At 36.5% G+C, this 20953-nt stretch overlaps 3 protein-coding genes, 1 long non-coding RNA gene and 2 other non-coding genes across 6 annotated transcripts; 3 read left to right on the top strand and 3 right to left on the bottom strand.

The window, feature by feature from the left end:
* Nucleotides 1-1576: 1576 nt before the first annotated feature.
* On the top strand, nucleotides 1577-6667 carry LOC115432218 (protein FAM98C). The gene is made up of 8 exons (XM_030153095.1): nucleotides 1577-1717; nucleotides 1938-2044; nucleotides 4569-4694; nucleotides 4828-5090; nucleotides 5185-5265; nucleotides 5343-5459; nucleotides 5920-6066; nucleotides 6163-6667. Exons 1-8 carry the CDS (start codon nucleotides 1674-1676, stop codon nucleotides 6355-6357), a joined length of 1080 nt encoding a protein of 359 aa, XP_030008955.1. The 5' UTR covers nucleotides 1577-1673; the 3' UTR covers nucleotides 6358-6667.
* A 938-nt stretch (nucleotides 6668-7605) lies between these two features.
* Nucleotides 7606-10922, top strand: chchd2 (coiled-coil-helix-coiled-coil-helix domain containing 2). Its single transcript, XM_030152096.1, has 4 exons — nucleotides 7606-7763; nucleotides 8483-8744; nucleotides 10027-10222; nucleotides 10510-10922. The coding sequence occupies exons 1-4, from the start codon at nucleotides 7714-7716 to the stop codon at nucleotides 10518-10520; spliced, it is 519 nt and encodes a 172-aa protein (XP_030007956.1). The 5' UTR covers nucleotides 7606-7713; the 3' UTR covers nucleotides 10521-10922.
* Nucleotides 10923-11162: 240 nt separating this feature from the next.
* On the top strand, nucleotides 11163-18885 carry phkg1a (phosphorylase kinase, gamma 1a (muscle)). The gene is made up of 10 exons (XM_030152095.1): nucleotides 11163-11393; nucleotides 12598-12745; nucleotides 14330-14508; nucleotides 14772-14826; nucleotides 14971-15036; nucleotides 15145-15308; nucleotides 16819-16909; nucleotides 17118-17271; nucleotides 17372-17497; nucleotides 17867-18885. Exons 2-10 carry the CDS (start codon nucleotides 12663-12665, stop codon nucleotides 18131-18133), a joined length of 1185 nt encoding a protein of 394 aa, XP_030007955.1. The 5' UTR covers nucleotides 11163-11393; nucleotides 12598-12662; the 3' UTR covers nucleotides 18134-18885.
* Nucleotides 18886-18898: 13 nt separating this feature from the next.
* Nucleotides 18899-20166, bottom strand: LOC115431610 (uncharacterized). Its single transcript, XR_003937118.1, has 3 exons — nucleotides 20008-20166; nucleotides 19415-19538; nucleotides 18899-19157 (listed from the first exon to the last, which is right to left on the bottom strand). It is a non-coding gene; the product is annotated as an uncharacterized LOC115431610 (long non-coding RNA).
* LOC115432285 (small nucleolar RNA SNORA15) lies at nucleotides 19234-19370 on the bottom strand. The gene has a single exon (XR_003937187.1). It is a non-coding gene; the product is annotated as a small nucleolar RNA SNORA15 (small nucleolar RNA).
* Nucleotides 19753-19888, bottom strand: LOC115432294 (small nucleolar RNA SNORA15). Its single transcript, XR_003937194.1, has one exon. It is a non-coding gene; the product is annotated as a small nucleolar RNA SNORA15 (small nucleolar RNA).
* Nucleotides 20167-20953: the final 787 nt, after the last annotated feature.

The following is a 20953-nucleotide window of genomic DNA, read 5'->3' as shown; positions in this document are numbered from 1 at the left end:
CTACATCAGGGGTGTCAAACTCATTTCAACTCAGGGGCCACATACAGCCCAATATTTTATAAAGTGGGCCGGACCAGTAAAATTATATAAATTATAGGATAACACTTTATAAATAATGTCAACTCCAAAGTTTGCTCTATGTTTTTGAGTGAAAAAAAAAGTCAAATTCTGTAATGAAAATGTTTACATCTACAAACAGTACTTGAACATAATATGAATAACTACGAACCTGAAAATTCTTTAAAAAAAAAAAAAAAAAAAAAAAGTGCAATTTTAACAATATTATGCCTTAGTTTATAATTTATACATGTGTATTATAACATACAGATCACAGTGCATCTACAAATATACAAAACATTTAGTAACAGGCAGAATATTAGTAAAATTAGAGTACTGTTAAGACATTTCAAGTTATTCACATTTTTTGTAAAAGGCTAGTCTGTAAATGTAAACATTTTTGTGTAATTTTAACTTTTTTAAAACTGAAACAAAGAGAAAAATTTGCTGTTTTCATTATTTATAGGTCATTATGATAGTATTTTACTGGTCTGACCCACTTTAGATGGAATTGACCTAAAATTATTTTAATATCCCTGATTTTTAATGTCTTCAGGGTAATTTCAGTGTAACTTTTTCATTTCACAAATTCATCCCAGGGGCTGGATTGGACCCTTTGGTGGGCCGGATTTGGCCCCCGGGCCGCATGTTTGACACCTGTGATCTACATGATCATTGAATTAACCCTTTCACGCATAGTGGTCACTACAGTGGACAGTTACTCTACAGCTTTACTATTGTATATTCATGGGTTTTGTTGTTTTAGTTCTATATCAACCAACACAGTGGACACTTATGCATCATCTCATAAGCTGCAATTCATACCATTATTGTAACTTTGCTGTTCTTGATTTGTTCTTGAGTGGAAATCAATTGTTAATTTTTTTTTTATTTATTTATTTATTTATTTATTTTTGCATATTATCTCCATGAAGTGAGTAATAACTAGTATTTGAATATGTTAAAATGTGAGAAAACATCAGATTAGCTGCATTAAACATGGTTTCATTTCACTGTTTTCATATCACTTGATGAAACTGGGTTTTAAATACATGTTTCTTTGCTTCAAGAATAAAATTCATGGTGTAGCTGAGTGGACATTTTTGTAACTCCATGAAAAACAGGTTGATTTAAAAAAAAAAAAAAAAAAAAAAAAATTCAATCACATTGGGTTTTTTTCATGCCTAAAGAGGAATAAAAACACTCAGGAAAAAAATCTTGATTCAGGTTCTCATAATTCATGCATGAAAGGGTTAAACATAGAGAAATACATTATTTTTACTGAAACAATACAAAACACAGAGGGTGATATTATAATAAATGGTTATAAATCACTTCATAAAGGTTAATATTCAGAGGAAAAAAATCATATGGGAACAACCACAAAAGTTGCACTGGGTCTTTATGGGTTGCTGTTGCCAATGGCTGCATGTGGCTGGTGATTGTAAATACAGGTCTGTACACACTCCGGCCAGCAGGGGGCGGTAGGCGCTCTACCACCACACACTGCATACAGAAAAGAGGAAGGAGCAGTGTAAACACGCAGCTAGGGCTAGTAGTCACAAGTTGATTTAGAATTAAACATATGTAAAACTAATCTTTATCATTCGGTGACAATGCAGAGAAGCTTAGAGACAGTTCGCGCTATTAAATCTTTAGGGTAAGTCCTGTTAAAAGGTTAAAAGGTTGCGTAATGAGCAGGTTATATTTGCATTATTGTTATAGCGACTCACCTGATGCAAATGTTAACTCATGGTGTAGTTTATGTGTAGTTTTCTCTACGATTTTGTAAAAGGTTATAAGTCTGCAGTTATATTCTGGTGTTTTGCCCAGTCTGTCAGGGTTGTATCTATCAGACCTGTCGACTGTTTCCTGTTCAGGTATCCGGGCGGCTCGTGCCTCAGCCGGTGTGAGTGTGATGAACTTCCCTGTCCTCTGCTCACCTGGATCACTGCACACCTGAGGAAGCTCTGCCCGGAGCTGCAAGGTGAGACAGCTGCCAGAGTTTAGTTTAACACTCTGGTTTCACACAGAGGTTCACTCATTCATTCATTCAGGCTTTATTAAGGACACACAAACTAGGCCCATAGGATAAAGTAAACATATACACAATAAACAAAAAAAGAAAAGAAATAGCATAAATCCATATGTTGCTTACACATAAATTAGTTTAAACACTCTGGCTTCACACAGAGGTTCATTCATTCAAGCTTTATTAAGGACACACAAACTAGGTCCATAGGATAAAGTAAACACATGTATAGTAAAAAAAAAAAAAAAAAAAGAAAAGAAATAGCATAAATCCATATGTTGCTTACACATAAATTAGTTTAAACTCTCTGGCTTCACAGAAAGGTTCATTCATTCCTTCATTCATTCGAGCTTTATTAAGGACACACAAACTAGGTCCATAGGATAAAGTAAACACATACACAATAAACAAAAAAAGAAAAGAAATAGCTTAAATCCATATGTTGCTTACACATAAATTAGTTTAAACACCATGGCTTCACACAGAGGTTCATTCGTTCATTCATTCAAGCTTTATTAAGGACACACAAACTACGTCCATAGGATTAAGTAAACGCATACACAGTAAAAAAAAAAAAAAAGAAAGAAATAGCACAAATCCGTATGTTGCTTACACATAAATTAGTTTAAACACTCTGGCTTCACAGAGAGGTTCATTCATTAATTTAATCTTTATTAAGGACACACAAACTAGGTCCATAAAGTAAACATATACACAATAAACAAAAAAAGAAAAAAAAAATAGCATAAATCCATATTTTGCTTACACATAAAGGCTCAATTACCAGTGAGACCACATTTTAGATGTAAACCTTACAGAACTAATCCTGGGACCAATTAGGGCTTGTACAATTGAGTTAGATAATTTTGTTACTCTGCACATAAATGAATAAATAAAATGCCATATAGCAGCTGCACAGCATTAAACTCCACAATCCTCAAACATCTGACTTGTGCTATAATGTCTTGGGACCCTCAACAGTATCCTCACTGAGTCATTATCAGCAACCACCAGTTTGTGCATGGATCTCTTTTTGTAGCTGTGTCACAAGTGCACAGTATACAGAGGAGAGCAGAAGGTTCTGAAAAGTGCAGTTTTTACATTAGCAGAGCACGTATGGAACCTACGGGCCAACATGTTTGCCTGTCCATACAGTTCAGTACAGGTTCAAATGCAGACGTATCTTGTTGGAAGTTATGTGGGATGAATAAGGATCATCACCAGCATGTTTTTTGGAGCTGTCCTAAATTGTCTCTATATTGGAAGAAAATAAAACAAACCATTGATAAAGTGATTGGGGCAAGGTTTCCTTTAACATTTGAAACTATGTTCTTGGGCAAACAACCAGACTGTATAAAAGGATTTTGAGGAAAAAAAAACAAATCTGTTGAATATTATGTTGGTTTCTAGCAAGAAAGTAATCACTAGAAAATGGATGACTGACAAATTACCCACATGAGAAGATTGGCTAGAACTTGTTAAAGAAATTTCCCAGATGGAGAAACTCACATTTGCATTGAGACTAGAACATGACAAATTTGAGGAATGCTGGAAACCGTGGATGGACCTTATGAACACTAAAAAGGAACAAAACTTGACACCCACTGTTGTTTAGCTACTATATTACTGTTGTTTTTATGATCTTTTTTTTTTTTTAATTACTTTTCACCAGCTGCTGGTTTGGTCTTTTAGGGTTAACTATTGCAGTGTGTTTTAAAATGTCTGAAATACAGTATAATGTTATATTTTAAACCTACCTCCAAACCTAGTACTGTCTATTAAACTTTGTACTTGCACTGAAATGTTACCACTCTACTGTTAATATTATAAAACTTTAAACTTTACTGTAAAATAAAATAAAACTTACCTTCACACAGGACCACATATATGCTATAGCCTTCCTTTTAGATTTATCTGCAATCCTTGAAGACGATGTGTCTACAATCATGGCTAAAGGTTTTTGGCAGTGACACATTTTGGCAGTAAAACCCTTTGAAATATATAAAATGCTCATATTGTTCTTCAGTGTACCACAGAAATATATGTCAAGACATTAAAAACAAAAGTTGTGTCACTGCCAAAATGTATGGTCATGACTGTAAATCTCAGACTTAAATTTGATTCAAAGTTGTCTTGAAAGGGTCTTAAAAGCATTCTTTTTAAATGTCTGATACATGTACACACCTTGTGTTGCATTTTCTAGTATTTTATATAATTGCAAGTTATTTTCATTATGTATTTGATGTACAGCACATAGACAGCACTTGTAATAAGACACAAAGACTGCATTTAGTGGTTATTTTTAAAACTCATTAATCAGCAGCATATACTGGAGTTACACAGACACAGCTCAGTGCATATAACTCATTTTGTCTAACAATATCATATATGGGTATTATATTCACAGTGACACAAAAAGGCAGAAAATCGGAACCTAAGAAATGCATGGCTTATATGTGAAATGTGTTGTCTTTTTTAGACTCAGGTGGGGCAGCTGATGTGTTGCTGGTGGGAGATCTGAGAAACTTACTTTCACTCATGTCCTGTTCCATCATTGGGCTGGATGCAGACGTGATGGAACCGTCGGTCCTCAACAAAATCACTGGTGAGATTATAATAAGAATTCAGAGGGTTCTGTTGTAGAGATGCAAATTTGAAGTCATCATACATTATTGAGAAGTATCTAGAATGTTAAAGATGAAGATTTTCCATCACTAAATTGTTGTTTGATGCTGTAGATTTCCTGGTATCAGAACTGCAAGCGTCTGTCATCATCAAACACAAAGAGTTAAATCCTGAGGAGAAGGCAACAGAAGGGGAATCTGAAAAAGAGCAGCGAGTTCAAGAAGACGGTGAAGTCACTGAGTTTTGTCCGGAATATAAGAATGTTGATGATTCTGATGAAAACAGGAGGAAGGCAGAGATGCAGGCTGAATGGGTATTAGTGCTCCACTCCCTTAACATGGACACCACATCTCAGTTTGCAGACGTACTGAGTGAGGTGAGGCCGTTTCGACTGACAGACCTGCAGTATGTAAGACATCGTTACACAGCGGTCAGGGCTGAAGATGCACCGTATCGTTGCTTTAATGCAGGTGGAGTCGAGGCTCACTCTTCTGCCACATGGAGCCACGATGAACCCACTTCTCAACACCAGCCCCGACTCAGAGCAGTGGGTGAGTTTATTCACAGAGCAGTTACTGTTCTATACCTGTCAGATACAAACCTAAACAACTTCATATCTGGTCCTCAGATGAAGGTTGAACAGATGAATCAGACTTTGTCAGCAGATTATCAGTGTCGGAAGCAAATGATGATCAAACGCTTTCAGGTTACGCTCGAGTCATTTGCATGGGGAGACAAACAAAAGGTAAGCTTATTAAATCACTTCATAATTGCTCTTTGAAAAACAACAATTTTCATTAATAACTTGGCTTTAATTTTGATCTCTTAACATGGGCTAACCATCTTTTTGTTAACTGATCCAAACTTTTTTTGTACTGGAATCAAAACACATCTAATCCAAATGAGAGTGTTTGGCATCATCAGCATTTTAAAAATCATTCTTGGACAATTTCCTTTAAGCTTAGTTCAGTTACTTGTTTTGTTTGACTGACTTTAATGGTTTTAGTCAGCATTACAAAACTGAATTGTTGCACATCCAATACACCGGCATATATTTTTATTTCAATAGTAAATGTTTTGGTTTTACAGTAAATGCTGTCAAAGTAAATATGAAGAAACTACTGCATCAGGTAATAGTAAATAAGTTTCTAGGTTGTGATACAGTAAAACATTCTCAGTTTATTGGTCTTACTAATTATTTATAGGAACGCAGTAAAGCGCTGGACTCTGTGCCTCCTCTTGCATCACTGGCCGGCTTCTCCCAAGTGTCTCTGTCTCTTCTGTTGGCTGCCAGAGAGGATCAGTCTTATATTGAGCCGATCAGAGCTGGAAAGAGCACTCCCATCTACCAGGTACAGCCCTTTAATGGTCCAAAACCATGACTGTTATCCTGAATGATGATGTTTCCAGTTAATGAGAGGTTTCTATTTATTTTCTGAATGGATTAGGTGTTGATGGGAGTCGTACCTGACAGAGGAGGACGACCAGGGGAAATTGAGCCACCAATGCCAACGTGGCAAGATCGCAAAGCATCAGGACACCGATCAGGGCGAGGAAACCAAAAGTGGCGTCAATTTTCAGACAAAAAGAAAGGGAAAAAAGCATTAATTTGTCTTTCTATGCAGCTTTGTAGCTTACTTTAAGGGGAGAAAATTATCTTTTTAATTTATATACACCCTTACTACAAAATAAAACATGGCTGTTAAATGCTATGTTATATAATTTTACAGCTATGAGTTATTTTAGCACAAATACATGATTCACTGTATATAAGATATTGCTAAATTGCACTAATGTGTGGCCAAATATTTTTGTATGATTGTGTTTATTTGAAACCAAGGAAATGAAAAAAGCAATACTTGAATTTTATTTTCAATTTGTGGATCATGTACATTTGTAAATAGGTTTTTATTCAAGAAGAAACCTATTAAACAGAAAATATATTGCTGTCTTTGCTTGTATTGTGGTTTTTTTTTTGTTTTTTGTTTTTTTTTACATTTGATTGTTATTTCAAGTAAATCATGAGAAGCATTAAGTGATTGCAGCATTTTAAACCATCACACACAAACAGTATCCACTGATTTACTGTGTTTAATGACTTTTCAACCACTAAGCCAATCAGCACATTTAAATAATTCAGATAAAATGCAGTTTCTCAGCCTTTCAGTTTTATTATGTGTATGTTATTTGGGTGTTCAAAGGCTCAGTCAAGTGGAAACTTTCTGAAACATTGATTTACCTGTAAAACCCCTGAAGTTTGACAAATAGAAGTGCTTGTAGAGACTTGTTTTTATGTTAAGTTAGTAAAGTATTTTGCTGAGAATTCACTTTTTCTTTTTCTCCATATAATAACCTTTGAATTAACTAAGCTTTTATGAACATCTATCTGACCAATAAATTAGATAGAAGAAAATATCAAATTTTCAGTGAAAAATACAAATGCAAAGGAAAATATTACAATAAATGTTGATATATCACTTTAAGTGTAAATGTGGAGAAACATTAATATGGAAATCAACACAAAAAATAGAGCTAGGGCTTTAAGGATAAAAAAAAATGCTGAAAGGCATAAAAACAATTGAGTCAAATCAGGGTCAAACAATACATATATTTTTGACATTTATGTTTTTTGAAGAACTATTCAACATGAATATGATGAGAACGTAACAATTTGTCAAACTAGAAAACCAAGAAATAATTAAATATACATTTGATATATGCAGGACTCGGTAAAATAAAATGCATTATTTATTTATTCATATGTAGCCATAGAGTAAAATTAAAATATGTATAAATGTTTGAATACAAAATAAATCTATAATGAGAATTAATCGATGATCTGATCTGTGACGACATACTCTCGTTGTTTCCGTCAAACCGGAAGTTACCCGTGAGATAAATGATGTAACACGTGGAAAGTTCCGGACTAACGTTAACTAAGGTCAGTTGTCCTTACTGTTTTTATCAACCAGCGAACTTATTACAGTAGAATATCCAAAATGCCAAGAGGAAGCAGAAGCCGGACATCAAGGATGCCCCCTCCTGCCAGGTAATGTGTCAAATAAAAAAAAGACTTGAAAAGCTGTTAATGCTGATAATGTGTAAGCTAAGGCTAGCATGTTAGCATTATGTGTGGTTATATGTTTGAGAAATTACCAAAAATAAACTGTTACAACCAATTTAATGAAAATAATTGTTGTTATCCCAAGCCTTGTTTTACTTTATACTGTTTTCTGAAAGTCAGATAATTCCGGTGAAGGTCACATTGTTTCATCTGCGTCAGGATTATTTAACGCCAGTATCTGACTCGTTGCGTCTGAAGTGTGAATATAAAATAATATGAATAAACTAATATGGAGAGACTAGCATACAGACTGTCTGACCCAGAAATTATTTCACACAGATAGTTAAACGAGAACTTGGGGGTATTTTGGATTTTGAATTGTTGACATATCGCGATAAAACGTGTTGTCAAGTGGAAGTGAGTCTTTAATCCATCTGTTGTGATCGACGTGCACACTAAATAGCCAAATATCGCTAACGTCTTTCACAGCTGCTGCTAATTATGTTTTTGTCGAACATTTCAGTAAGTCAATCAAATATATTTTCAGTTACACTTATTGTATTGCTTTTATTAGCTGCTCAGTCTCTTAAACCTCACACCAGTGATCTGTGACACCAGGGTGCATAGGGAACACACAGCACATTAGTGCCACTTACTGATATTGTTGTCTTTGAATTTCAATGATGGTGATTTTGTGTTTACAGCCGGGCACCCCCTCCACCTCCACCACCGATGGCCCGGGCTGCACCCCCTCCCACCTATGCCCCTGCGCCAATGCAGGCACCTCCATCAGCTGTGGGTGCTCCAGCAGCAGCACCCAGGCAGCCAGGTATGTTTGCCCAGATGGCATCCACAGCTGCTGGGGTGGCAGTGGGCTCTGCTGTCGGACACACTATCGGTCATGCCATGACTGGAGGCTTCAGCGGAGGACATTCAGAGCCTGCCAGACCTGACGTCACATACCAGGTAAACAAACTGTTTAGTCCGCCATTGGAATAGAATCAGAGCAGATTAGTGAAAGATTAGATAGATAATAAGGAAGTAGTAGTTAATGTAGATGTGTGTGTGATATTGGCAAAGTAAAGCAGTGATCCTGTAATCCACAAATAGTGAGCAAATAGAGTACATAGGCATTTCAACAAATTAATTATGTTTAATAACAACAGGATAGTTAATAATTGTTGATAAACACAAGGTTAAATTGGCTACATTGAGGCTGGAGTGAGTATTGCTTGTTTTGAAGAATAAGGTAATAACAGGCAATTGTGGAAGGAAATATGATCATTATTTTCAGAGATGTTGAAGGATTATCTTTGTTGAAGTTGCCTCTGCCAACAAAGCCTGTGTTTCTGTGGTTGTTCATTCCTTGGGTGAGTATTTAAATGTTCCCTTGATGGTTGTCCAAAATACTGACCGTCCGACATCATGTAACATAATTTCCTGCCACTATGCAGAAATTAAGCTGAGATATCAAGGTTATCAGACCTGCTATGTTGGATCTGTGACAAGACACAGAGTAGAGCAGTAGAGATCATTAAATAAAGCTGTCACTCCCATAGTCGACCCTCTACATCTATGATCTTTCCAAAATCTTATGATCCAGCGTAGATTATTTACAGCCTGTAGAGGAGGTGCAGAAGTAGGACTGGCATCACAAACAATTTAGGCAACAAATGCTATGGTCTGTGGTAACTATCTATGCTATTATGATGAAAGTGGGAAGCATGAAAATACAGTAAGTTTTATATATTTATATATATAATTTTTTGTGCCAGTTGGAGAAATCAGACAGTCACTTGTGATTTAAAATTATTATTTATGGTGAGAAATCTAGGAGTACAGTATTTAGCTAGCAATTATACTGTTTAAAAAGGAAAAAAAAAGTGGTGAGTAAAAACAAAATCTGGAACATGTTTTTAGCATTTTAGATGACAGTGTAAACAGAATTAACCCTGAAGACATTATAAAAACATGTATTCTATGTTTGTCAACATGCTTTTCCATGTAGTGTATTTCAACCTAAAATTTCCATACACAGAGGGCAACTCTGAGACCCCAGCACAAGCCTAAGGAAACAGAGTCAAGCCTAAGTCTTTGTCCAATCTTTGACATCTGCATGCCCTGTGATATTTAAACTTTTTGATCTTTAAATTTTCCTTCAAAATGAATTATCTATATTTATGAAGAGAGATCAGTTCAGGCTGTTGGCATTTGCACATGTGGGAATGATTGCCTTGTGTCTCATCAGGAGCCGTACCAGGCCCAACCGTACCAGGCTCAGCCCATGTACCAGCAGCCACAGTCGATGTACCAGCAGGAGGCTCCTCAGCAGCAGGCCTGCTCCTATGAGCTCAAACAGTTTATCGAGTGTGCCCAGACCCAGAGTGACCTCAAGCTCTGTGAGGGCTTCAGCGAGGTGCTCAAACAGTGCAAGTTCAGTAATGGTAAGTAGAATTTATGTATGTAACCCAAACCAGCTTCAGTCTTGAAAATCTGTTTACTGTAATTCATACTTAATTTTACTCAATTAGGGAGACTTTGCATAAACATGTAGTCATCCAGACCTTGTGGCTGTATGACATCACTGTTGCTTCAAATGTCAGTGTGTTCACTGCCAGCTGTGGAACATGGAGGAATTATTTTGTCTTGTTTGATACAGTTAAAAACATAAATAAAATTCCCAATGGAATTGAGAGCTGCTGTAATACAACTTTGTTTTTTTTCTCCCCAGGTCTTTCATGAGGCAGAAACATGTGTGAAGAGTGAAGAACATGAACACACTGCAGTTATCAACCACACTGAATATCGACAGGGTGTGATAAAGAGATGAATAAACATGCTTTATTTTGACAGTTGATTATCATAAAACAACATAATTACAGTCATTTTCTCAGGAGAGTGCTGCAGAGCTTGTAATCATAGTCTTATAAATAATGTTTATATATTTTAGTGTTGCATATTTAAATTGATGTCAGTTTGTCTGTTTTTCATTAGCTTCAGTGACTTTAATTTAAAATTTCTCCAGTGTACTTATAACAATATATAACTGTGTCTGCACAACACAGTGACATGTGATTCTACCAGTTTCCATTCTCTTTATTCACAATTAAAAATAATAAAGCACTTGGATTGTGACTGAAAAAATCCCTGTGTGATTCTTTTATTTTTTCTGCTTGACTGAAATGCATCATTGCATTGTACTCAAGAATAAACACTTCTATGTTTACATGCAGTTTCTTTAATTAGATCTTAGTGGATTTACAACGAGACTTGGAGTGGCAGGACAGGTGCTGGGCCCCTTTGAATCTATTAAGTGGAAGTTGCATATGAAGGAAGTCTCGTCTGTCTGTGCACTGTCTCGTGGTGAGTTCAGGAACTGCAGGGTTTTTTATTACACGGGTCTGGTACTCGTGGAAAGAGTACCGCCACTGCTGCTGTAGAAGCATATATTTATTTTTGGCGTGTGACATTAGAGCTGAACCTTTGCGATGGCAGCAGCCCCACGAAAACACGACTAGACCGGAGTGAGTGGACGTTTGTCGGTGCCATTCTGCGCTTTCCGGAAACCGTGAATGTAATAACGGATAACCTTCAGAAGAGAGGCTGACCGACACAGTGAGTGACCCAGCGGCGCTTTATTTATTTATTTATCCTCATTGCACTGATTTATCGGAGCTGGTAAATGTTAAGGGATAAACAAAAATCCACCTCACAATCTCCAAACTATTACTTTATTAGTCTTCACCCCGGAATGACTTTAACAGCGAATCATCCAGTATTTATTCATTTGGTGAAATATCTACAGTCCTGCACGCGATCGACCGGCTTTTATTTATTTATTTCCATTTATTTCACATACACCATAAACATACTAATACGATAAAGTGTGTTTGATACATTGAAGCCAATGGTGCATGTGCTTCTGTGTGTATTGTGTCTAACCGTATGTTTCTAGTCATTTTAAGGAGCTGAAGTGAATATAAAGTGTCATTTTTGTAGTGGAAAACGACAGTGTAAGGAAGGACAAGATCACATGTAAATTAACAGCATCTAAACAGATTTAGAAACACAAATGCTTGTGGAAAACACAAACACGTGTGTTCAACTCAACAGAAACATGTTTGACAGGTGTGTTAATGACAAGTGAGGTTGTCCTCTACTAGTGACAGAAGGATTCACCTTCTTCACATAAGTGAAAGAACTGATACCACAATGAAAATACTTAAATGGATTCAAAACATTGCAATATAGAAGTATGTAAATATGATCAGCAGACTGTTTTGGATTGATTTCACTGTTGGGTGTGTGTGTGTGTGTGTGTGTGTGTGTGTGTGTGTGAGTGTGTGTGTTGCATGTCACTACTGTAAATGTTTAAAGCTATGCCCAGTTAAAACTACTTTATATGTTGTTTAATCTTGAGTATTGCATCATATTCTGTAATATCATCATGTGTTTGTCAATCTGTTGTTAAAATCATCTGTTCCTATAAAGTCAGCCTTCCGTGGGCTCAGGAGAACATTCTGTCTTCAGCTTGGTGACAGTATGTTCCCAGGAAGTCCAAGAGGCTTAACAAGGAGGAGGATTTTATCAACCCATCTAGGAACACTTCAGTTTTCACAAATACTCAAAATAAGCACATTTGGGAGAAATAAAGCCAATAGACACAGGCACTGAAATAAAAAGTTGCCTCTGATGTGTAGTGAAGTAGAGCTATGAAGTTATGTCAAATGGAAATGCTAAACTAAAATGGCTTATGTTTGTAGTGAGAGTAATTATTCACATTCTACCTCTTTCCTGTGTGGACTGTTTTTGCTTACAGCTTGTTCTGAGCTGTAACAGAAGAGCACTTGTCTGGTCCTGGTGGTGAACCAGTATCACACCATCATGACCAAAGAGGAGGAGATCCCAGACTGGGTGGGAGCTCAGGAGTTTTATGACAAATATGAGCCAAAGGAGATCCTCGGAAGGTACTGCATCTGTACAAAGCATGTATCCCATGGGACGCTTAAGTTGTGTTTTCACAGACTAAAGTATTCAAAAACCATTGGCATATGTGTGTTATCTTGAGCACAGCTTATGACAAAATGTCACAATACTGTTTCACAATTTGTGTTTGCACATCTAACACTGCCAGTGTGAACAGTGCTGGAATAAACAGAATGGTTTTAGATTTCCTAGAAGTCCCAGAGAAATGCCTGGAGTGCCAGAGCTCGCTCATTGTCATTCCTGTCCATCTGTCAGAAGGGGGTGCTGTTATATAAGCCACAGTGTTTCAGGACGCTGCATTCATTAAGTTTAGTGTGTTTTGGACAAAGGTTTAGTGTTTGGAGCTGCTCCAGATTAGCCAGCAGACTGATAAATTACACAATTTCACTCCCTCTATCACATAAAGGCCATGCGGTCACTGGTTAAGGACAATAAGTGTTGGCTTGGTAGTACTCTTCACAGAGAAAGCAGTTTCTGTGCCTTGGTCACAACTTCTCCTGAAAATACTTTCTGTAAGAGAAAGGAAAGATCACATTATAATCCTTTATTTTAAGTAAATCAGATCTAGAGTAAACATAAAGCCAGTTTGGTTTAAAACCCACTTTAACTATTAATCTGGAAAAACATTTTTCACTGTCCATAGTCAGTCTGTGATGCCTTTCACACAGTGTGGTGGAGGAAAAAAAAATGAGATTTTGAATAAGTGGCAACTCCACCAAAGATGAGGAAGTATATAAGATGAAAATGTAAAAGCATGTAAAAAAATAAAATAAAATAAAAAAATAAGTCAGGACTGTCAACCTTACAACTCATGGGCCAAAATCAGCCCAGAGGGCCCAGTCTGGCCAGTGGGATGAATATGTGAAAACCAAATTATAGTGAGATATTGACAGTCAGTGATGTCAAATTCATTTTAGTTCAGGGGCCACATACAACCCAATTCAATCTCAAATGGGCTAAACTAGTAAAATACTATCATAATAACCTATAAATACTGACAACTTTAAATTTCTCTCTTTGTTGTAGCGTGAAAAGAAAATTGTGTGAAAATGTTTCCATTTACAAATTATCCTTTCACAAAAAAATATGAATAAGCTGAAATATCTGTAGAGAAGTAAGTGAAATTTTAACAATATGCGTGGTACTAAATTTTTTGTGCCTTTGTAAATCCACTGTGATCTCTAATGGAGATGTATGAAGGATAAGTTGAGGTGTAATATTGTTAAAACTGCAGTTATATTTCATTTTTTAATGGATAGTTTGCAGGTGTAAACATTTTCACAAAATAATTTTCCATTTTTCACTCTAAAACATATAGCAAAGTTTGGACTGGTCATTATTTCTAAGTTATTTTGCTATCATTTTACCGGTCTGGCCCATTTAAGATCATATTGGGCTGTATGTGGCCCCTGTACAACACTGAGTTTGGTACCTCTGCTGTAAATACGTTCTTCAGGGTTACCTCTGGTTTGTTGTTGTCTGTGCAAACACATAACTCTGAGGGTCAGAGTTATCTAACTAAAGATACAGGACAGGACAACACAGGTGTGTTTTCTCTTCCTCAGGGGAGTGAGCAGTGTTGTCCGTCGCTGTGTCAACAAACGGACAACTCAGGACTACGCTGTGAAGATCATTGACATCACCCCATCAGACAAAATGACACCACAAGAGATTGTGGAGATCAGAGAGGCAACAATAAAGGAGATCGACATCCTTAAGAAAGTCTATGGACAGAACAACATCAGTAAGAAAGAGTTGGTTTTATATGTATGTATCAGTGTGCACCTTTATTAAATCAGTTATATTAATATTATTGGAAATATTACAGACTCATAAAGCTTAGAAAGACAAAGGTTTTTACACAAATCGATAAATGTCCCACTAACCTCTCAAAGAGGAGAGGTGTTGGCCTTTGCTCTTGGTTCTGGATCTATCAATCATCCCTTGTTAATTTGTCTGGAGTGTTGAATAAATTCTAAATGTTTCCTTTAAATGCCATCCCTCTAGTTCAACTCAAAGACTGTTATGAATCCAACGCCTTTTTCTTCCTGGTTTTTGACCTGTAAGTGCCAATGTTTTCCATTAATTAATTTCTTAACTTAAATGTGCATGCAGTCCATTCCTCTATCACTGTAATACCACATGTTCACGTCTCTGTCCTTCCAGAGATTGAGATTATTTTTAAAGTTTTCTTTTCTTTCCCCAGCATGAGGAAGGGTGAACTTTTTGACTACCTCACAGAGAAAGTCACGCTGAGTGAAAAAGAAACCAGGTCAGGCCTTTGGAGTTTGTTATTCCATCATTTTTATGACTTTACTTTGATAAAGGCAGGAGCGAGGTATATCTCCTTTTTAAATATCTGGGAATGTGTTGGTTGTAGGAAGATTATGCGTTCTCTGCTTGAGGTGGTCCAGTTTCTACACAACCAGAACATCGTCCACAGGGACCTGAAGCCTGAAAACATCCTTCTGGACGATGAAATGAACATAAAACTCACTGACTTTGGCTTTGCTGTGCAGGTCCAACCTGGACAGTCACTTAAAGGTACATAAGAATGTCTATAAACACACCATTATACACATTTTACTGAAAACTGAATCCCATAAAGACTACAATGACCCCAGTTGCTTACTTCAAATAAATTAACTTTAGTATTATTACTTAATATCTTTGTTCATGTCACAAAAAAACATCTGAAACATCTACAACAGCATGTATTTTTTTCCCCTGCACTTACATTCAGATGTAAAAACTTTACAACCATCTGCTGGTGGTCAGAGAAGAATCTGGGTCTTATCTCAGCAGCTCTTACAAAGGTTAAAATGCAACAGGATCTATGTCCCATGTACCAGACACTGAGACCACCCTGACCTTTCAAGCTGACTTCTTAGAAAACATCCGATCATTACCAGCGGGAACTGGCAAGTCAAATGTCTCATGCAGCTGGAGTTATCTCAACATTTTATGTGGTTTATTTAAAAGCCTCGATGATAGTTAATGTACAAACTCAGTATTGATTTTTATTTGCTAGTATAAAGAAGAGAAAATACATCAGTTTTTGATGTTCACATGGACACTTGAACATGTGACTATTTAACCATATTAAAGTGCAAAAAATATTTTGAATTAGGTGCGTGACTGCAGGAATCCACTTACACTGACAACTCATCGTTTTCACATAAATTTTAAAATCTTTAAACAGTTTAGACTAGAGATTTGCACCTCAGAACCTACATTTTTCAGTGGCCAATGGGTTGTGATCCGCTTGTATGGCATTCTGTGGCTTATATATTTTTCAGAAATAAGCAGATTTACAATGCCAGCATGAGGTTCATTTTTTAAATAATATTGTAATATAAACATTTTCATCCCTGTATTCAGAAAAAAGCAAATAAAAAAAATGTTTTTACTCAACAGTCATGGAAGCTGGTTGGATTCCAAATTACCATTTTTCAGTTTTAATGCTTTCAGGCTCTCTTGTGCAAGTTCTTGGGGTTTAAATCACTTGTCATTGTTATATCTACGTATATGGTATACTTACTCATTGTCAGTGTCAGGTGTCTAAGAAACACTGTCATTTCAAGCATCAAACTCCATTCTTTTTCATTTAGAACTGTGTCCAGTGATGAAAATAACATCAGTGCTTCTTGCTTTTACCACTTGTCGCTTTGTTTGACTCTAAAAGTTGTTTCTTAGTGGTTCTCATCCCATCTCATCACTTTCTGATGCTTTGGTCAAAGGCCCCCTGGTGTTAGTTTTCCTCACCATGGGACATCAGCAGTGACTCACTACTCCCTCTACTGGTCATAAATCCGCCATACCATCGGCATTAAAAGATTCAGTTCATATCTCACAATCCTATACACTGACATTAATGGCAAGGATCATTTTTGGTCACATTTGAATATTTTAAAGTTAAAATACTATATATAACTCCTGTAACACATTTGGTCATCCACACACTCTGCGACCCACTTTTGGGTCACAATCCATCTGTTGAGAAAGCTGGGTGTTTGCAAAAAGTAAAATGCTGTTTTTCTCCTTTGTGTTACAGAAGTGTGTGGGACTCCTGGGTATCTGGCTCCTGAGATCATTGAATGCTCCATGGACCCAGGACATCAAGGATACGGTACTGCTGTGGACATGTGAGTGTCAGTTCATCTGAACAAATAGCTGAAAGCACTCTAGACGCACTAATGTGAAAATTACTTGAATTTATGAACTTATATTGTGATCTTTGACTGTGTGCTTTATAAAATTGTCAACATGCCCTTTACATGTATAAAAATTACTTATTTAATGAAGTCTTCAAGCAGACATTGAGCCTGAATATCTTCTGGCTGATTCATACAGATGGAGCTCAGGTGTTATCATGTACACGCTGCTCGCTGGTTCTCCGCCATTCTGGCACAGGAAACAGATGCTGATGCTGCGTATGATCTTGGCAGGGAAATATGACTTTTCATCCCCAGAGTGGGAAGACCGCTCAGACACTGTCAAAGATTTGGTATGGTTTGATCTGAGTTTTAAAGAATGTGTTTGTATCACCATTGATATAAACTGACAGATTATTAATTATGCTCTTTTGATCTATTTGGTTTTCCCAGATCTCTCGGATGCTGGTGGTGGACCCAAAACAGCGTTACACAGCTACTGATGTCCTAAACCACCCGTTCTTCTCACAGTACGTGGTGGATGAAGTGCGACAGTTCAGTCCATACAGGAGGTTCAAGGTGAGCCGTTCAAAAAAAAATTTTTATGATCATTGAAAAAGTGTTTGAAAGTAAGTTTTAATTTTCCATTGCTATTCATGAAAAGAAATGGGTGAGAGGAGGCTGTCAGCTAATCTGTCCATATACTGTTCTGTTCTTCACTTGGATAAGTTGTAACTCTTCTAGCACTAAGTGGTGAAACAAAAGACAAAGCAGCCTCTACATGATCATAGGAGATGAGTCTAACAAACATCTGTGTTAACCTGAATGTTTAAAACCCACTGTGGTCATATAACTTACCAGTGCTGTAATAAAACTCTAATTGAACTGTTATTTATGATCACATCACACAACTGTCAGATTGGTTACTGTTGCTCAACTTTCCACCAGGTCATTTGCATGACTGTCCTCGCCACAATGCGCATCTACTGTAACTACCGCCGTGCCAAGCCTGTCACCAAGGAGGTGATCAAGAGCGACCCATATGCTGTGAAGCCGATCCGCAAACTCATTGATGCCTGTGCATTTAAGATCTACGGTCACTGGGTCAAGAAGGGACAAACTCAGAACAGAGCAGCACTTTTTGAGAACACTCCCAAAGCCATTCTCCTGTCACTAACTGCCGAGGGAGACGAGCCAATGCACAATATCTGCTAAAAAACAAAAAACACTTGTTCCTCAGGACAGACCCACTGGAACTCACACCTGGATACATTTCTACTGTGTGAGGGTTTTCATACCACTCTCCTCCTGGTTTACATATAACCAGCATCTATCAAATGAAGCTCATTTGTCCTTAATATAACAAGTACTATTTTCAGCACTTCATGTATTTAAAAAAAACCACTGGTTACTACAGTAACATAGTTTTACCTCAAGAGCAGCTGTGTACATATGACTAAGAAAAGCAGTTCACTGTTTAAATTTGTTCTTAGGAAGATATTTAATTTTACATGACCTACTCTTAACTAAATGTCCTCTAGCTACGGACAGCTTGTTTGTATAGAAAATCTGGATCCAGCAGCTTCTGAGACAACTGTTTCCTTTATGATGCAGAACTTGAAACAAGTTTAAATTTTATTCTTAAAAAGAATACTGATCAACATTCAAACGAAATATTCAAGATCAGTTCATTATTTGCTTTTATTAATGATACCCTGGAGTAAGGTTATTTTCATTTGTTTCATTTATAGGGGAAAAAAAACTACTGTAGAATAGGAGAATGAAACAAGGAAGATGCATACTTGAAACAGCATGTAGTTTTATGTAGTTCTTTCAGTATCCAGGATGTACCACTAGTGTCACTACTACAAGGTTTTAAAAATCACACTTTGAAATATATGTCATGGATTTATTTATTAAAACTTGCATTTAATTTAAAATTAAAATCTTGTTATTGGAAAAATGAACTTTGGAGCTGTGTTTTTGTTTGTCCACACAAGTTTTATTTTGAAGAGTTCAGAACAAAACAAAATTGAGTTGTATTACTTTGACATACATCATGTGGCTTTGAGATTAGATGTGGCACGAAGCACTGTTCTCCAATTGGGAGCTGTAGATGGAAAAGAAACATTTTACTATTAATAACTTTATATTTTCATGATATTACCATTTGAACAAAGAGTTTAGTTAGAGAATTGATGTTTTCCAAGGTCCTGCTTCAGTGGCAGTCATGGTTTACCTGCAGAGTTAAGTACACAAGAGAGTAATTAAAACCAACAATTTGGCCAAAAAAAACCCCAAAACTTTAGAAGTATCACTGTACGCATTCTTATAGAAGTGGGTGAGTATGAGGGTGACACTCATCCAGACATTTAGAAGAAATGAGATGATGCTTTAGCATGGTGTCTGACTGTATCCACCACAGATCAGCTGGAACAGAATTCATCCATGCTTCATCTGTTCGTTTAAGTTTAAATCTCTAGTGTGACTACATACCATCCTAAAGCCATTCATCAGAGCCTGGAGGTCATTCCTGGCTACCTCTTCTCTATGGAAGAATGTGTCCTGACGATCAGAGGAACTCAATCCAACTTACTGTACTCTCTATTTTTGTAACAACCTAGAACAAAAGAAAAGAAAACATGAGTTCAATATGTCTGTAGATGTAAGAGGCTGACAAAACACCACAGACTAAATGAAACTGAGATGAGCATTGTTTTGTTTTAGGAACAGATTTATAAACTATAGAAACATAATCTCACATTACACTATTATGAGTAAAGTGAAGGATCAGTTGCACCATCATCCTCTAACTACTGTACTAGGCTATGGGCAGCTGTGTTCACTCCAGCATAAGAATAAGGCATGTGGTAAGCACTTATCCTTATTTTGAGTCGGTGTGAAACAATAATTTCGCATGGTGTCTGACTGCATTTACTATTTTCGGAGTAATACAGAATTCGTCCATGCATTCATAGAATTAGATGGTGCTCAGTAGTGTGGCCCCATGCTGTACTTCAGTAACGCATTTTCACGTGGGTATCCAACAGCAGTAATTAATAAGACACCTTCAGCATCGAACATCTTACCAATGTCATCGTTCTTGAGTTACACCCTGATTTTCGCCGTTGCCTCTCTACTCAAGTAAAATTTTACAAAAACGTATATTTAACAGCCTATTCTAAACCAGTATGATTCCCATGGCTATGACCCCATGTGGTTGACTAGCTGACTAAGCTAAGCTAACTAATGACCTTCTTCTTCGATGATCTAATTTTCCGTTGCTTTCTTCTTCGAGGGTTCTTCAACAGGTTTAAGTACTTTACTGCCACCCTCTGGACTGGAGTGTAGCATTTTCTGTAAATGATGGCTGAAGGTTGTACTTTCTTTTTTTTTTTTTTTTTTTTTTTTATTTTATTTAAATCACATCTTAATCCTTCTCATTCTTCCACTATTAGCACGTTTATCAGTTAGAGATATTCCGCTGAATATTTATGATGAAACATAAATATTTGCTGTTTCCATGATTTAAAATCTTCCAGATGATTTTAGATGTTACAGGCTACCTTCAGAGTTGATGACACATAAAATGTAGCAATTCTGTTCTTTTTGCCTGCTTTTCAATTATTTTTGCAGCATCGTTTTTCCACACATATTCTGTTTTATAAGGTGTTGTAAAAACCATTTGATAGCCAAAAGATAACCAAAGAATAACTAGTGAAGAAAATAGTGACTAACATACCGTTTTTAAAAAAAACCAACAACTTATTAACACAGGGCATCTGTACACAAAATTCATCCCCATTAATTTTTTATTTGTTTATGTCAAATTTGTGTTCTTGAGCGTGTTGTTTAAAAAATTTGCTTTTGCAAAACAAACACTGGTGAGGATGCATCTATAAAGTAAATATTGTAAGGCAAGGCATATTTATTTGTATAGCACCATTCATAGACAAGGCAATTCAAAGTGTTTTACAAAAACATAGAAACACACATAAAATACAACAGTAATAAAAACAGACAAAATGCTATTTT

The sequence above is a fragment of the Sphaeramia orbicularis genome, chromosome 13 (assembly GCF_902148855.1).
Source record: "Sphaeramia orbicularis chromosome 13, fSphaOr1.1, whole genome shotgun sequence".
NCBI lineage: Eukaryota > Metazoa > Chordata > Actinopteri > Kurtiformes > Apogonidae > Sphaeramia > Sphaeramia orbicularis.
This window is presented reverse-complemented; position numbering and strand designations above follow the sequence as displayed.

Coding starts and splice junctions, on each gene's coding strand:
- LOC115432218 (XM_030153095.1), top strand. CDS start 1,674: ATGCAGAGAAGCTTAGAGACAGTTCGCGCTATTAAATCTTTAGG. Junction 2,045..4,568: donor GCTCTGCCCGGAGCTGCAAG/GTGAGACAGCTG, acceptor TGTCTTTTTTAG/ACTCAGGTGGGGCAGCTGAT. Junction 4,695..4,827: donor GGTCCTCAACAAAATCACTG/GTGAGATTATAA, acceptor TTGATGCTGTAG/ATTTCCTGGTATCAGAACTG.
- chchd2 (XM_030152096.1), top strand. CDS start 7,714: ATGCCAAGAGGAAGCAGAAGCCGGACATCAAGGATGCCCCCTCCTGCC. Junction 7,764..8,482: donor AGGATGCCCCCTCCTGCCAG/GTAATGTGTCAA, acceptor TTGTGTTTACAG/CCGGGCACCCCCTCCACCTC. Junction 8,745..10,026: donor GACCTGACGTCACATACCAG/GTAAACAAACTG, acceptor GTGTCTCATCAG/GAGCCGTACCAGGCCCAACC.
- phkg1a (XM_030152095.1), top strand. CDS start 12,663: ATGACCAAAGAGGAGGAGATCCCAGACTGGGTGGGAGCTCAGGAGTTT. Junction 14,827..14,970: donor TTCTTCCTGGTTTTTGACCT/GTAAGTGCCAAT, acceptor TTCTTTCCCCAG/CATGAGGAAGGGTGAACTTT. Junction 15,037..15,144: donor CTGAGTGAAAAAGAAACCAG/GTCAGGCCTTTG, acceptor TGTTGGTTGTAG/GAAGATTATGCGTTCTCTGC.